Consider the following 17,294-nt stretch of genomic DNA (forward strand, 5'->3'; position numbering starts at 1 on the left):
AAAGGAAATTAGGGGAAAAAAGGTGGAGAAAGAGGGAAAAAGGGGGAGAGAGTGAAGTTTACGCCAGTAAAAGGAGAGTAGAGTGGAGATAAATAATGATGCGTATGTGTAAATCAGTGCAGAGCTGGGACGCGACGCGTGTCCGTTTGCTAGCTGTATCCCATATCCCCCAAATTCAACCGCTTCCTTTCCCTCAAGCGGTGCCCATAACGCTCCCCCCACCGGCCCCCCCGGTCATCCCTATCCCTATCCCCTTCCCCCTCTCTCATATATATATAACACTTCTCCATTTCCATCCCCTTATTACAACTCCTCCTCCTCCAAGAGGAATTACAGAAAAATCAACTACAAAAACACTCTCCAAAATCCAATCTTGATAGGTCTTTTCCATGTTTCTTTGAAAACCCAGAAAAAATAATTAACACATGTCTGCGAATACTAGTGGTGATCTCTGTAAGAAAATGGATATGGATCGGATCAAGGGTCCATGGAGCCCCGAGGAGGACGAGCTGTTGCAGCAGCTGGTGCAGAAGCACGGTCCCAGAAACTGGTCCCTCATCAGTAAATCTATTCCCGGGAGATCCGGCAAAAGTTGCCGATTGAGGTGGTGCAACCAACTCTCGCCGCAGGTGGAGCACCGGGCGTTTACTCCCGAGGAAGACGAGACTATTATCCGGGCTCATGCCAAGTTCGGCAACAAATGGGCCACGATAGCCCGACTTCTATCGGGTCGAACCGACAACGCCATCAAGAATCACTGGAACTCCACCCTCAAGCGCAAGTGCGCTTCTCTTAGCTCCGATGAAGGTAACTTTAATGATAACAATGAGTTTGGGAGTCAAACGGAGCGCCCTCTGAAGAGATCCGTCAGCGCTGGGTCGGGCGTCCCGGTTTCGGGTCTTTATTTGAGTCCTGGCAGCCCGTCCGGGTCGGACGTCAGCGATTCGAGTCTCCCCGTTATGTCGGCCTCGCATGTCTATAAACCTGTGGCGAGAGCCGGCGCTGTTTTGCCGTCACAGCTCGAAACGGCGTCCTCCCCCCCTGACCCCCCGACTAGTCTCAGCCTTTCCCTTCCCGGAGTGGAGTCAAAACAGTCAACCAATCACGAAACTGAAACAGCTCCGCCGAAAACTAATCCCATCCAATTACTTCCCGTTCTGCCCACTCCGCCACCGCCGCAGCCGCCGTCGCCTCCAGCCAGACCAATTGCCATCCCTCTTCAACCACATGCTCCTATTAACAACAGGGTAGGGTTCGGCTCACCAGTCACGGCACCAGCCCCGCCGCTGCCGCAGGAACAAGACAAAATTTTTATGCCGTTCAGCGCAGAGTTGATGGCGGTGATGCAAGACATGATAAGAGCGGAGGTAAGGAATTACATGGCGGGATTTGAGCAACAACACCAACGCTATCAGCAACAACAATACATTCAGCAGCAACAGCACAATCATCAGCAGCAGCAGCAGCAGCATCAGTATCAGCAGATGTGCATGCAGCAAGCAGAATGAGCGACAGCAGGATTGATTGATCAATTATTTTGAGGGGCAAAATTGGAAATCAGAGACGGCGATGATGAGAGAAAGAAACGAGCTCTGTTTCTTGTGTAGTCAGTCTGGGAGTTCTTTTTTAAGCTCAAGAAATTGGCCAAATGTAATAATTTTGGTATTGTACAGTGAGGAAAAAAACAAGGAGATGGGTAGAGGAGTTGAGAGGAGAAATGGTGAGGGAGTTCAAAGATTGCATCTTTTTTTCTTTTTTTTTTGTTTTCTTTTGAATTTACCCATCTCCGGTTAGATTTTATAAGGGGGAAAAAAAAAGGAGGCTAGAGAAATGAAAATCAAAAAATAGAAAAAAGAGTAAATTAAATTTCAATCAATCCCTTGTTCATTCCAATCTTTACTCTTTCGTTTGGGTTCGATACAAAATTAAATTTATTTGATTTATTTGAATTTCTTCCGGGTTGTGTAAGCAAATTTTAGCATGGAAATATGGAAGGAAATACAGATAAAATGATTAAAGGAACTGAAAGCAAGACAAAAAAGTAGTAGACTGCGGACTCCACTTGTGTTTGTGAAATTGAAGTGGTTCTTGGTTGTCTTGTTTCCCCACACACCACAGCTATTTGCCATTTGTTGGCAGATTGAGATTATTCTTATCCCTCTAATTTACTGCACTGCGGGTACTGTACTGTTCAATAATTACTGCTTCAACAGGGCAGAAGCAGCAAGACAGAACCAAATGCGCTGTGGACAATCAAGTATGATGCGTACCGTAGCAGATCATTAATGCAAAAAATTCTAAAATAGAACTCATTGAGGAGACGATTTTGGGACAATCTGGGTTACGGACCTTGAATAAATGAGGTGGTTGGATGTATTGATGTAGCGTTTGCTCATTCTTGGTATTATACGTGGACTGAAGGAGATCACATACTGCTATTTAGATGGGATTCGTGCGTGATGAAGCAGGACTTGAAGTTCGGAGCAGTCGAGGACACTTGTTGTTGAGTGAAAATGAAATGAAATGCAATAATACATGGAACTTTAATGGAGGATCTTGTCTTTAGGGGTGGTCTTGTGTTTGGGACGTTGATTAGGAAGAATTTTTAGGAGTTACATGTGGGGAAATTGGATCCCAGTTCGATTAAAAACCGCGGTATGCGTTATCTAAATAACGCTTTTAACAGAGAACCAGAATATGTCAATCTTGTTCAACAATTTAACACGAACAGATTGACGCTGTTGGGTTTATTTTATGTAAGAAACCAAGTAAAACCCGACAGAAGGGCCTTGCAGCCTCATTCATGAGTTTCTTTGCTGCACATTACAAATACAAGTATCTAATACTTCTAATTCCAAGTCTCCAGCTGCATTACTCATTTAGTTTCAAGAGAATGAGAATTTCTTCCCTTATCTATTGTGATTCCGTGTCAAACCATATTGAAGGATTTGGTACGCTATCACGAGGCATAAAGTTAATGCTTTTAGCCCCAGCTCGAGACCTATGTTTGACCCTGAACATGGAAGCTTCAACGAGGAAGCAAAGACGATGAAGATAATGATTGACTACTAATATTCACTGCATAAGAACGAGGTTGTCGTTTTGGATACCATTTTCTCATAGATTGAGGAGAAAATGAAATTCATTGCCCCTAAAATGTTAAAGTTGCAATCTTCTAGGATAACTATCTAGATAACAACTCAACAAAAATAAGGTTCTTCGTGGACCTAAACAGACTTTGGCAACCAATCTATTCACAATTGAAGAAAGTTTCACCGTCTGAACAAAAAGCACCTAAAATGAAAGAAAGCTGTGTAATTACAAGGGTGCAGCTTGGATGGTGCCATGTTCAGATCCCTCGTTCTTTAACCGTAAAAGCAGAGATTTTAGTCTATTAACAAGTTGCAGAATATCATGCTTCCAGGACCAAGTTGGGGCATTCAGAGCACGGATGGAATTTAAACAAACAAGAAGAGTTCCACCCTCATGAAGGAGGACCTGTAAATTGACATAAAGATATTCAATAAGTATCATTTTCTGTAGAAAGTAAAGCAACCGATGGATGCAAATTTTAGCAACAATTGTCTGGCAAAGAACTTTACTCAAGTCAAGCATATGATGTTTAATGTTGTCAGGGATATCCCCTGGAGTTTGCCAGAAGAATTACAAAGAAGTTACTAACGAAGGTATTGAAGTAGTTTGCTGTACTTGTCAAGCATTTATTGATGTGCAACTGAAAGTTAGAAATGAAAACCAAAACAAGCAGCTGCAAGGGAAAACCCTTATGCAAATACTTACTGTTAGCCAAAGCGGTAGAAACCCCAGAACTGATGTAAGAGAGGCCAAAACAATGCTACATAATGCAAGTGCAACATTTTGTTTAACCTGCGAGTACACAGCATTAATATCAGAAAGGAAACAGAAATGGATAAACACAAGAACAACCACCGACTAGGAAATACCAAAGAAGTAGTTTGACGAGATTTAGCGACACAGAACGGAACCCCTGATATATTGTCCTGCAGCAAAAGAACATCTGCAACAGCTATTGCAGTAGCACTGGCACGCTCTGCTAGAACGATACCCACTGTGGCAGCAGCCAAGGCAGGTGCGTCATTAATTCCATCACCTACCATTATGAGGCCTCCACCTATGAATCAGAAGCTGAAGCAGATAAGCACAAGTTCAATATTATTCTATATCATATATATTATGCTAGATGAGCTGTTATGTATCCACATTTAATAGAAGATACAGTAGTAGCATTTTCCAAACAAGTATCCTAAACTGTAAAATGTCAAAACAGAAAATTATTCCCTGGCAAATCCTAGATTGTCAATCTGACAAAAGATCAAGATGCACTAAGCAGAAAGCATCTATGTCGAGATACTTTTAGGGAGCCTTTTGCTGCATAATGAATCATGGTGATGATCTGTAGAAGGGGTCATTTATTCCATAGAGATATCAAGTGCCACCTGTATCTCTTGAAATACTTGTCACATGATAGAGCTTGTCCTCGGGCTTTAGACTGCAGTGAACTTCTTTGATACCTACGGCATTTGCTACTCTCCGTGCACTCAACTCATGGTCACCAGTTAACATCATAACACGGAGATTTCCTTCATCTTGTAACAACTTTATAACATCCAAAGAACCAGCACGAGGTTTATCTTCAAAATGAAATAGTGTCACCTGCACATAGGATAGAAAAATGTTAACACCCTGTTTTGTTTCATTTTCATTTCTATTTTCACATTTTCAAAACTTCAAAAACATGAGGAGACATGTGTTTGTGCAATTTCACAAAGCTTGGGCTGAAAACTTTTCTCACAATAAGATAACCATTTAGAATCTAGACCAGACTGAAAGCCCAAATCCCATTTAACAATTCTTGTTCCACATGTTATCACTGGTTTGACCAACAAGGTCCATATATCAGAAAAATTATTACTGCATGGCTTTCACAAATGCTCTCTCCCTAAAGCTAAATAAAACAGACAGTATTAAAGTGGGTAAGGAAGAAAAACATAAGAACAGCATCCATAACAACAGGATGACATAAAAAGAGAGGCAGGAAAATACGCCCACTTAATTCTACTTTTCATAGTTTAGATAAGTACCAAATCTTTCAGAAAAAACTTCAAAAATAATAGCACTCTACAAAAATATAGCTACCAATTCCAACAGCATCTTTTAGTTTAGCCTGTTACTTAATAAAAAACTACCAAAAATTTACCTTCTTGTTATTGACCGAAAGAGCAGCATGAACAAAGTCTCCTCCGTAAGAAGAAGTGCTAAAGGCCTCTTTGATTTTATTTGATTCATCATCTGATGTAAAAAGAGAAGTGATATACTCCACAGAGCCCATTGAAGCTTTCAACGGTTCACCACCTCCAAATCCTGGCTATAGCAAACAGAATGATACAGACTTATTCACCAGTTATTATAAAACAGTTGGGGTGGGGGTAACCAAAAAAAATCCATCCTGCATTTGAATAATGTTAAGTCCATCAGGAATTGATGAACTCACTCAAATCTACTATCATTTTCTTACAAGTGAAGAAAGATTCCTCTTTACTCAATCAAGCAGAAAGGTCAACGGGAACAGAGTAGCAAGTCAAAAAGTCAGAACATCATAAATGAGAATTGTGCTACTAGGTTAAGTGGACAAAGGCTAAAAGTTAAAGCATGGGCATTTGATTATAAAACCAATTGGATTCAAATGAACAGACCGTGCAAAATTATATGCTAGTATGAATTTCAACAGGATACAAGCAATTTAAAATTCAGTACCTCACTGCTAGATATTGTCGCAAAAAGACCTCTGCCTGGTAGGTTCTCAAAATTTTCAACAGAAACTGGAGGGAGATCCTTCCCAATGCTATGATCCACAACGGCTCTGCACCATTTAAAGGAACTAAGATTATGCCTTAATTCTAATGTTGGCCTAGTGGCTATTGTGAGGGCACCAAAATGGTCATAATTAAAAAAATTAACTGATTCTTCAAATTTTCAGGGTTAAAGACAGAGAGAACTAAAGATCCAAAACCAAACAATTGTCAGCATCATATTTTACGACTAAAGTTGAAAATAAGCTGAGGTCCTTTCAAAGGCATTAGACTGATCCACATCCTCTCTGGTTTGCACCCAATCTCATTTGTTTCTGTAGAAAGTGTGTTATTAATGCCTTGATTAGGACATAAAAGCATTCTTCTCTTAAGGAATCTTTTTGCATTTTACTTAGTATGAGCTAATTTCAGGTCTTTGCCCTCCAGTATGACCCCAGTCCAGAACTCACACTGGGATTGAATAATACCAGAAACAATAATTTACATGAAAATTAAACTGCATGGTAAGTAAGATATATCCATTCAAATCAAGCCACCTTCCAATAGGGTGAGTAGTTCCCTTCTCCATGGCAGCAGCTACAGCAAGAGCTTCTTTCTCACAGCTGGGTACACAACAAGAAGCAATTTGTTTCTGGCTGTTGCTAACATGCCCATGTATTGGTTCAATTGCTTTGCACATGAACTCTCCAGTGGTCAATGTTCCTGTTTTATCAAATGCAATACTCTGGCATGAAGCTAGTGCATCTAGGACATGTCCCCCCTTAAGCAAGATTCCCTGTTCAAATGATGAATGCTGTGTCCGTCAAGGAAGCAACAAATAGGAGGATACATTTTTGTGAAATTCAATCTATGTTAATTTGAATTTTGGAAAAAACCATTTTCATCTCATTGTTTCAGTAGCAATACTACTTAAATATAAATCACACACTACGAGGAATGGAAACAAAGATTTTTGTCTGTAGGACGACTGTAGCTGCCTGCAAATAGGTATTGGCTGATTAAAATCCCGTTAGAGCAGTAGAACATGTTTCATTTGTTGGTGCAATACAATATCTTATTCTAATTTCTTAAATGAATTGCTTATGATCATGATTTTCCCTCATTTAGGACCAAAAGCTCTGATTTGCATTTTTGGATATAAACAACTAATTTTATATTGCCTAATATAGCAATTTACTTTCCCAAGTTACCCTGATTTAAAGCTACGATACCATAGCCTCTATTTTTCAACCGCGAAAAACTACGAAGATAGACAAAAGTCTAATTTTGCAACCCTCATCTGAAACTTCATGCAAAATTAAATTCAATTTTATCATTATTAAGCGTTCAAATAGTAATTCATATTTTGTTGTGATAAATATCTTTTGAATAAATTAATTAAAACAAATTGTTGTCAAATTGTCGAGTTTGTATGACCAGCTCGACATTGCACAGTAATGTAAACGTTTTAACTCGGCAAGCTCATCATTAAAGTATAATATCTTTCTGAATGAATAACACAAAAGGATGTGACCCATGACAATTGATTTAAGACAGGCTATGAAACAGAAAGCTCAATTTTACACTTTACATGAAATCGACGAATACCTTTCTTGCACAAGCACTAATTGCAGTTGCATACACCAAAGGTGCCACAGCTAATGCACATGGTGATGCCGCTACCATAAGCCCCAATGCTCGGTAAACTGAACCTCTGCAAACTAGATAACTAATAAAATTACTCAAGTAGACAATTCTGTGAAGTATCTTCATAAAATACCCACAAGAAAATGTGCTTGCTAGCACATACAAAAAGACAAATTGAGGGAAGAGGTCCAAGGAGCAAAATTGCTTCAAACCAGATGAATTTTATAAATAATTTCAGGATTACCAAGAAATAAATAATAAGATGTCCAGGAAAACAGACCCAAAGTATACCTGCTGTACTGAAAAATGGCCACTTAAAGAGAACTGGTCCCATCAATGCAATGGCCGCAGATAAAATTATAACTGCTCTGCTGTACTGCTCACCAAATTTGTCAAGCCATCTTTGAAGCTTTGGTTTACTCTGTTGAGCTTCTTCAGTCAATTGCACAATTCTACTCAGCATTGACTCTTTCCATGTCTTTTTTGCCTAAATAACCTTGCGAACTTAGCAAAGAATCATGGAAAGCTAAAAAAGTACCCGAGCAGTAGAAGTCTCAGAAACATGAAAATTAGCAGTTCATAGACATAATATTTATTACACTCTTTGTCTAATTATGACATTCCATTTAAAGTTCAGTTAACATACAAGATAGAAAAAGAGAAAAGAGAATCCAAAAATCACCACTATCATGTAAATGATTTATCCAACCTCAACTTTTCTTTATGATTAGTAGCACAACAATGACATTCTTTCACATCATTAGATGACTGTTTTATTACCAAAAGAGAAGCTATTCAAACAATGGTTCAGCTTTGTTAGCCAATTATATCATAGGAAAGCTCATTTCATGTCAAATGTAATGATGAAAACTTGAGAAAACATCCATGTAAACTTCATGGGAGGATATTCACCAAGTAAAAACTTCATGAGAATATAAAATTTGAAGCAAACTACTACATCTAACTTTTCAACCGTCCAACTCCGTGTAAAATCTACTTGTCCGTTAATTCTGTTCAAAACAGAAGGAACAAATAATAAGATACAATACTTTGCTGAGTCCTAGTCAGCAATATATTAGAAACTTTTGGACCTAAGTAAACTTTTACGCGGTATGACAGAAAATACTTGCATTTATACCTTAACAATCATCATTCCATCCAGGTTCCGAGCCCCACCAGGAATGCTATCTCCAACTTTCTTTTCCACAGGCTTGACTTCCCCGGTCAAGTGCTCTACGGTAACAGTTGATCTACCTTGGAAGACTTCACAGTCCACCGGTACTGACTGCACATAGTGAATATCAGATTAAGATAGTTCCAGAATAATACAAAAATTACTGAGGAAAGGAAATTCAGAACTATATATCCTCAGTGGTTTTGCACCAGCATAGAAACAGGTAAAGGGCATCAACAACCAGGATTCTAAAGAAGCAGAAGTGCTGTTATGCATCAAGGAAATAAGGCACCTTCTATCTAAATTTAACTGTTACGTTGAATTAAAAAGCATGCAAAAGGTCAATAAAAAACTAAATATGAAAGAGGCATTATTTGATTAGACATTGGGCATCACCAGTAACAAACTCAAAGAAAATTAAAAGGTGCTTGAACATCTTGAGTCAATTGATTAGGAATATGTAGGGGTGCTTTAAACCAACTACTTTGTATTCACAAATCAATGTATCTGTTTCGTAAGTCTTGTAATTCACCCCAAACACTTGAGCTCTTGGGAATAACAATAAACTATAAATTGGATTAGCTTAGATTCTGCCATGATTGTTTGTCTCCCTGATGCTTAAAATAAGATAAAGGTGTAGAAGTCCAGCGACTCCGCATCTCAACTATAAGTCAGGTCACGTGTCTTAGCCAAACCTGTACACAAGCTGCTCTGCACAACTATATGCTTAAACTGGCTTAGTTATATAGTACACCGAGTAGCAAATAGATATACATACACCATTCACATTAACTATCAGGATTGACCGGTAGATAAACTATAGAGTTGCAGAACCAAACAAAAGAAACACTGCAACATACACATGTTGGCAAGAAGTAGACCACGATAAATAGAAATCAAGAAAGCACAGACCTCACCAGCTTTGACCAATATGTATGATCCAATTTCCAAGTCATTCACAGGAACTTCATGGTACATCAAATCAGAAAAATTTGGCGAATTCCTGTTCAATACAAGGGCAAATTCAGGATGGTTCTCTTTTAATTCCTTCACATCAATCCTAGACCTGCTCGTGAAGTACTCCTCCGCAATATGAGCCAAATTAAACATGGCTAAAAGCAATCCACCTTCCAAGGCGTTCCCCATAAACACAGATGCAAATGCAGCCAACGCCATCAGTACATGAATGTTAATTTTCCCACCCATAATATCCACAGCAGCATCAAAAGAAGCCGACACCTGAAGATCAACAGAAGATATAGATGAAGGAAGTTTAAATAAAAAGAAAAGCAACAATGGATTGTCACTAAGAGAGCAAAATTTAGATGCTCAAATTACTAATTACCCCAACAAGAGGGAAAGCAATGAGAGTGAAAGCTTGCTGAAGAGGCTTGACGGCGGGCTTTGGAAGGAAGTAAGGACAAGCAGCGGCAGCTACAAAAAGAGCCGCCGCGCAGCAGCAGAGCTCCAAATGCTCTCTCAAGAAGTTTGCGAGGTCTGTCCACTTGATAGCCTCTGCAAAACTAAGGAAAGCTTCCTGAGATTTTGTCAATGGAGCATCACATCCACCACAACCCCCATGACTATGACCGTGATGATGATGATGATGATGATCATGGTGGTGATGATGGTGGTCTTGGTGGTGGTGGGAGTGAGCCGAACATTGAATGATGGGTAAACTAGAGACTGTCCGGAGGCTGATTAGGGCTGTGGGTTTTGTAGGATATGTCAAATTTGGGTTGATTTTGAGTACGAATTTTCGGGTTTTGGAGTTTGAGGGGAATCTGGATATGGTGGGGAGCTGAAGCATGTCCATGATTGGGCGAAGAAGTTGAGGCGAAAACGGTGTTGATTTGGGGGTTCACACCATTGATCTGATCATTGAAGAAGTAGAATTAAAAGGTTCAGTACATGAGAAACTCTCAATTCTCTCAGGCAGGGATTGGGACCCGGGGGGGTAGGTGGATGTGGTTAGAATTGCATCATGTCATAACACCATGTCCTCATTCTGAACCCTCTTCAATATTTCCAACTGAGATTTGCCCCTCAATAGCATTGTTTAAATATGAAGCAATTTTTGTTAGCATTCTCAGATTTATGGGAAGGAAAAGCGTGGCCCCAGCCACGCACGTTTTTCCCTTTATAATCGAATTAATGGGATGAACTAGAATTAAAGGAATACCGAGTGTCTCAGTCTCACGTTTTACATGTAAAGGAGAATGATATTGCAAAGCACTAAATACATTTTAACCCCTTCAATTATTGTATTTATGTCATTTTTTCTTTCCCCCACAACTATGTTATATTTGGCGAGGGGTAGGTGGAAGTGGTGCTGGTGGAGAAACCAGAGTTATTCCAACCAGGTACGTCATGATACAAATTATTATTTAGATGCAAGATTGATAGAATGGAGATTTGAAATGTTGATTTTTTTAAAGTTATTTTGAAATCGAATTGTCACATTTCAAAATAATTAACTTGAATAGACATGGAGATTTGTATGTTTTGACGAATTTGCATGGACTTGCAAAATCTTGGATCAGATATTCTGTTACAATCCTTATTCCATCTTCTACTATGTTCAACATAAACACGTCACATGTATAAAGATGGCATTATATATTTTATTTAAAAAAAAAATTTATGCACGTGGCATTTGTATATTGAACGAAGATGAAATTAGATTTGCAGCATAAAATCCGATCAGACAAAATACAGAGTAGGTGAAAAATGTGCACTCGCCTAATGTAATTCAAAGAGTTATTTTGCCTATTTTCTGTTACACCAAATGTGTGTGTAATTCATCTGTTTTTGGACATGTGAACTATTTTTAAGGTTTTTTTCCTATTCTTAACAGCAATAAACAATATAGATCATTTCTTTCGTTTTCTCGTAACGTTGACCAGCCATGAAAAAATGACTTTACATAAACCTTCCTAATCTGCTACGTTTGTAACCATCATACCTTGTTCACTGTATAATCTGTTGGATCTTCCTAAACTACCTACTGTTATTTCTAGCAAACTTTCTAATAGCTTTGTTGATAATTATGGCCCAATGCTTTGCGGCCCCCTAAGACAGAGCCCACAAGTCCCACCCACCTGGCGTGACCCACTACGGCTGTACCCGGCCCATACCCAGAACCCATCACCCGACCCACTAACTTACCTACTTAAGCCTGCTCTAACCCTAAAGGTTAGTCTGTTTTTCCCCCCTTTTTTCTACTGCGCCGCTGCTCTCGGTTCTTCTCTCCCCCTTCTATATTCTCCCATGGATTTGGTACGATTCTCCTTCTCCTCTCTTCACCAGAGAAGGAGGTGGCTTTCCTAAGCCAATCTAATGGCTTATGGAAAGCCACCGAGCTTTCCTTCTCTGTTTTTCTTACCAGCCCTTATAAATGGGGATCTCTCTCCCTCTCGGCCACAACACAAAAATACACAACCCACACACCACCATAACCTCGAGTTCTTAGTGAACTTGCTGTCAGTCTCAGTGACTCGTTGATCCGCCTCCGTGACTTGTTGTTTTTCGGTGATTCTCGGTGAGAGCCGTCAAGGTGGAGTAGCCGTGGGTGTGACTGTGGGTGCGAAGTCTTCTGTGACCAAGCTTGGTGCTGGTTCTCTCGGATCTGGTTCATTCTGAGCCATCTACTTCATCTTAATATAACTTGTTTATATTGTCTGTTCTTTATTTTGGTCTGTAATATTGGAGGAGTTCCGTACTCCGTTATCTTTATAACTGTAATAGTTTGCTAGGCCATTTGTTTAAAAAGTTACCACTGAGGGGTTATACACCCTACAGTGGTATCAGAGCCGTCTCTGATCCGAACGTCTCCGGTGGTGGTAACTTCTGAAACCCCTCCTCTTTACTTCCAGTTGATATACTCTGCTGATAACTGTCGTTTAATATCTTGCTCTATATCACGGTTGATATATTACTGTTTCTGTTTCACCGCGGTTAAGCCCCCTAATATCCCTCCTGGCCGGACCCTTGAGGTCGTCGGGTATCTGGACGGGACTTAGGCTGGTGAGCCTCGGTTCGCATTATCTCTGCTTTCTGATATTATTGACCTGTGATTTTCTGTCGCTTTACTGTGATCTCTTAATCTCTGTGATACTTACTAATCTGTGTGATTCTTTAATATCGATCTGGGTGATCTCTTAGACTGTTTCTTAAACTCTATTGTGAAGCTGATTAGTGGTTGATTGGCTTGTAACCTGTTGAGACCTTAGTTTTCTTGCAAACTCGAATATCTATTACTGGGACAACTTGCTGCATTTTTCTGAAATCCTGTGACTTCATTTGTGGACAGTTTGTGACATCTCTGTGATTTATCTGTCAAAACCTCCTTTCTAAAAACAAAACCTTTTCTTTAAAACCTGTTCAAAACCGTTTCCAAAATCTGCCCTAAGTTTTTTTTTTAATGGCTGGTTATAATCTACAACCATTTGATGGTAAAAGTGATTTTTCAATTTGGCAACAAAAAATGAAGGGGATTTTGATCCAACAAAGAGTTTTTAAAGCCATTGATGGCAATTATTTGGAAAATGTTTCTGAAGAGAAAATACTAGAAAATGATGAATTTGCTTACTCTTCAATTATCTTAAACTTATCTGACACGGTTTTAAGAAAAGTCGGCAAACAAAATTCTTCCAAAGATTTATGGAATAAACTTGAGGAGCTTTATACCGAGACTTCGTTGCCGAGTAAGCTGTTTTTATTGGAAAAATTTTTTAAGTATAAACTTGACTTGTCTAAAAACATCGATGAAAACTTGGATGATTTTACAAAGCTTATACAAGACATAAAACTCACTGGTGACAAAAACATTGATGAATACTCTCCTATTATTCTGCTGAATGCTATTCCTGAATCTTATTCTGATGTTAAGTCTGCTATTAAGTATGGTAGAGACTCTGTTAATCTTGAAACTGTTGTGAATGGGCTTAAGAGTAAAGAGATGGACCTTAGGGCTAATAAACCTAGTCAAAACCAACATGAAGTGAATTCGGTTAGGGGAAGACCAAAATTTAGAAACTCTAGATATAATAGAAGCAAAAGTAGAAGTAAGAGTAGGAATGGATATCGGAATAAGTCTAGACCTAGAGAGAACTTCAGTAATGATGACAAAACTAGAGAAAGGCGTTGTTATAACTGTGGAATAAAAGGTCACTACATTAAGGATTGTAGAAAACCTAGAAAGGATAATCGAGATAGATATGAGGAAAAGGAAAAAGTCAATAATGTGTCCGATGAGAATGATGGTGAAGTCTTTACTGTGTGTGAAGCAAACTCTGTAAACTCCTTTGATATGCATGAATGGTTGGTTGATTCTGGCTGCACTTTTCATATGAGCCCTTTCAAAGACATTTTCTCTAATCTGCGTTATGAGCATGCTGGTTTTGTTTCTATGGCTAATGAGAAAAGATGTGAAATTAAAGGTCTTGGTGACATTTCTATGTGTTTTAAAGATGGCTATAAAATGACTTTGAAAAACGTTAGATATGTTCCTGATTTGAGTCATAATCTTATTTCTTGTGCCGCTTTAGAAGAAGATGGTTTAGAGGGTAGGTGGGGCAAAGGCCTCATGAAAATCATGAAGGGATCATTAGTTGTTTTTAAAGCTGAACGCAAGCATAATCTTTATATATGCACTGTTTCCTATGAATATCTTGCTGCTTCTGTTTCTGAATGTGATTCTACTACTCTATGGCATAAGAGACTTGGTCATATTAGTCAAAAAGGTCTTGATTTTTTGAGAAAAGATGGGATTTTGAATGAGAACATTAAAAAGTTGGATTTCTGTGATGATTGTGTGCTAGGTAAACATCATAAAGTGCATTTTCCTACGTCACCTTCCCCAAATCCCTCCATGTCTACTTGCATTCTTGATTATGTGCATGCTGATGTTTGGGGACCTTCGAATATACCTACTCATGGTGGTAATAGATATTTCTTATCTATCATTGACAATTTTTCTAGAAAAGTTTTTGTCTTCTTAATGAAACACAAATCTGAAGTGTTTGAAAAGTTTGAAAAATGGAGAGTTTTAGTTGAAAACCAAACTGGAAAAAGATTGAAATCTCTTCGTACTGATAATGGTTTGGAATTTTGTAATCATAGTTTTTCTGAAATGTGTGAAAAGCATGGCATAAAACGGCATAAAACAAACCCCTATACCCCTCAACAAAATGGAGTTGCTGAAAGAATGAACCGAACATTGCTTGATAAAGTTAGATGCTTACTTGTGAGTTCTGGTTTACCAAAAACGTTTTGGGGTGAGGCTGTTCTTACTGCTGCACATTTGATTAATATGTCACCTTCTGTCCCACTTCTTGGGAAAACTCCTGAACATGTTTGGAATGATAAAATCCCTGACTTATCTGCATTACGTGTTTTTGGATGTGCTGCATTCGTTCATCAATCTGTTGATAAATTAGAACCTAGGGCCATAAAATGTGTTTTTATTGGTTATCCTATGGGGGTTAAGGGGTATCGCCTTTGGGTACGTAGTCAACCCGGATTTAAGGTTCTAATAAGTAGAGACGTAACATTCAACGAGAACGAGATGCCTTGCCTAGGAAAAACCACAACCTTTGAGAAAGAAAAAACCTTTAATAAGGTAGAGGTAGAGAACAATCTAGGGGATAACCAACAGGAGGGAGAATTAGAAAACACATTAGAAAATGAACCTGAAAATGAGACTGAAAACACTGAACCAAACCCTCTAGAGAACTACCAACTTGCTAGGGACAGAAATAGAAGACAAATTAGGGCTCCAATGAAACTTAGAGATTTTGAGACCGCCTTAAATACTGAAATGACTGAACCTACTAGCATAGATGAGGCTATAAAATCCAAACAGTGGCTTAGTGCAATGAATGAAGAAATGAGATCATTGAAGGAAAACAAAACTTGGGTTTTAGTTCCCAAACCACAAAATGCCTCCATAGTAGACTGTAAGTGGATTTACAAAATCAAGCAAGAAAACCCTATCAAATTCAAGGCTAGATTAGTAGCTAAAGGGTTTACGCAAAAAGAGGGTATAGATTATAATGAAATTTTTTCTCCTGTTGTGAAATATACAACTGTGCGTATTATTCTTGCTCTCACTGCACACTACAATTGGGAACTCAAGCAAATTCTTGGCATGAACATTTCTAGAAATAGAGAAAAATCTTCTATTCTTTTGAACCAAAAGTCTTATATCTCATCCGTTTTGAAAAAGTTTTCCATGGAAAATGCAAAACCTGTTTCGGTACCTCTAGCTGCACATTTTCAACTCTCAAAAGATCAATCTCCCAAAACAGATTCTGAAAAAGCCAAGATGGATAAAATTCCCTATTCAAATGTTATTGGTTCCATCATGTATCTCATGGTATGCACACGACCTGATATTGCATATGCAATTAGCTGTCTTAGCAGATATATGTCAAATCCTGGTACACCTCATTGGGAAGCATTGAAATTTTTGCTTAGATATTTACGTGGCACTATTGATATTGGCATAACTTTTTCTAGAAATTCTGATCATATTCAACTTGTTGGATTTGTGGACTCAAATTATGCAAATGATCGTGATAGCCGTAAGTCTACTACATCTTATGTGTTTACTTTATGTGGTGCATGCATTAGTTGGAAATCCCAACTACAACACATAGTTGCCTTATCAACCACTGAAGCGGAATACATTGCTACAACAGAAGCATTCAAAGAAGCCATTTGGCTCGATGGTCTTATAAATGAAATCGGGTTTTCAAAAGAAAAATTAGTGGTCTTTTCTGACAGTCAGTCCTCTATACAACTTTGCAAAAATCCTGTTTTTCATGATCGTACCAAACATATAGATGTTAGATTTCATTTCATTCGTGACATTGTTGGTAAGGATGTCATAAAACTGGAGAAGATAAAAACTGAGGAAAATCCCGCTGATATGGGAACAAAAAGCCTACCTGCAGATAAGTTCAATCTGTGTTTAAAAATTCTTAGATTAAATCCTGACTAATCATATTCTCTTCTAGTTGTTTATCTTCTGCAGGTACACGCAGGAGGGTCCCCGGGCTGTGATGAAACGTTCCAGATCCGCACTAAGCTCCTGACGGTGTTCCTTATGGAGCATTGGTCCAAGGTGGAGCATGTTGATAATTATGGCCCAATGCTTTGCGGCCCCCTAAGACAGAGCCCACAAGTCCCACCCACCTGGCGTGACCCACTACGGCTGTACCCGGCCCATACCCAGAACCCATCACCCGACCCACTAACTTACCTACTTAAGCCTGCTCTAACCCTAAAGGTTAGTCTGTTTTTCCCCCCTTTTTTCTACTGCGCCGCTGCTCTCGGTTCTTCTCTCCCCCTTCTATATTCTCCCATGGATTTGGTACGATTCTCCTTCTCCTCTCTTCACCAGAGAAGGAGGTGGCTTTCCTAAGCCAATCTAATGGCTTATGGAAAGCCACCGAGCTTTCCTTCTCTGTTTTTCTTACCAGCCCTTATAAATGGGGATCTCTCTCCCTCTCGGCCACAACACAAAAATACACAACCCACACACCACCATAACCTCGAGTTCTTAGTGAACTTGCTGTCAGTCTCAGTGACTCGTTGATCCGCCTCCGTGACTTGTTGTTTTTCGGTGATTCTCGGTGAGA

General features: G+C 39.1%; 2 protein-coding genes across 2 annotated transcripts; one reads left to right on the forward strand and one right to left on the reverse strand.

Moving 5' to 3' along the window:
* On the forward strand, positions 293-1,516 carry LOC105177766 (transcription factor MYB44-like). The gene has a single exon (XM_011101011.2). It carries the CDS (start codon positions 426-428, stop codon positions 1,506-1,508), a length of 1,083 nt encoding a protein of 360 aa, XP_011099313.1. The 5' UTR covers positions 293-425; the 3' UTR covers positions 1,509-1,516.
* Positions 3,062-10,668, reverse strand: LOC105177767 (probable cadmium/zinc-transporting ATPase HMA1, chloroplastic). Its single transcript, XM_011101012.2, has 12 exons — positions 9,995-10,668; positions 9,562-9,888; positions 8,614-8,760; positions 7,767-7,962; positions 7,437-7,549; positions 6,386-6,624; positions 5,794-5,899; positions 5,237-5,404; positions 4,476-4,692; positions 3,963-4,150; positions 3,799-3,885; positions 3,062-3,498 (listed from the first exon to the last, which is right to left on the reverse strand). Exons 1-12 carry the CDS (start codon positions 10,463-10,465, stop codon positions 3,319-3,321), a joined length of 2,439 nt encoding a protein of 812 aa, XP_011099314.1. The 5' UTR covers positions 10,466-10,668; the 3' UTR covers positions 3,062-3,318.

Source organism: Sesamum indicum, linkage group LG15 (assembly GCF_000512975.1).
Source record: "Sesamum indicum cultivar Zhongzhi No. 13 linkage group LG15, S_indicum_v1.0, whole genome shotgun sequence".
In the NCBI taxonomy this organism is placed as follows: domain Eukaryota; kingdom Viridiplantae; phylum Streptophyta; class Magnoliopsida; order Lamiales; family Pedaliaceae; genus Sesamum; species Sesamum indicum.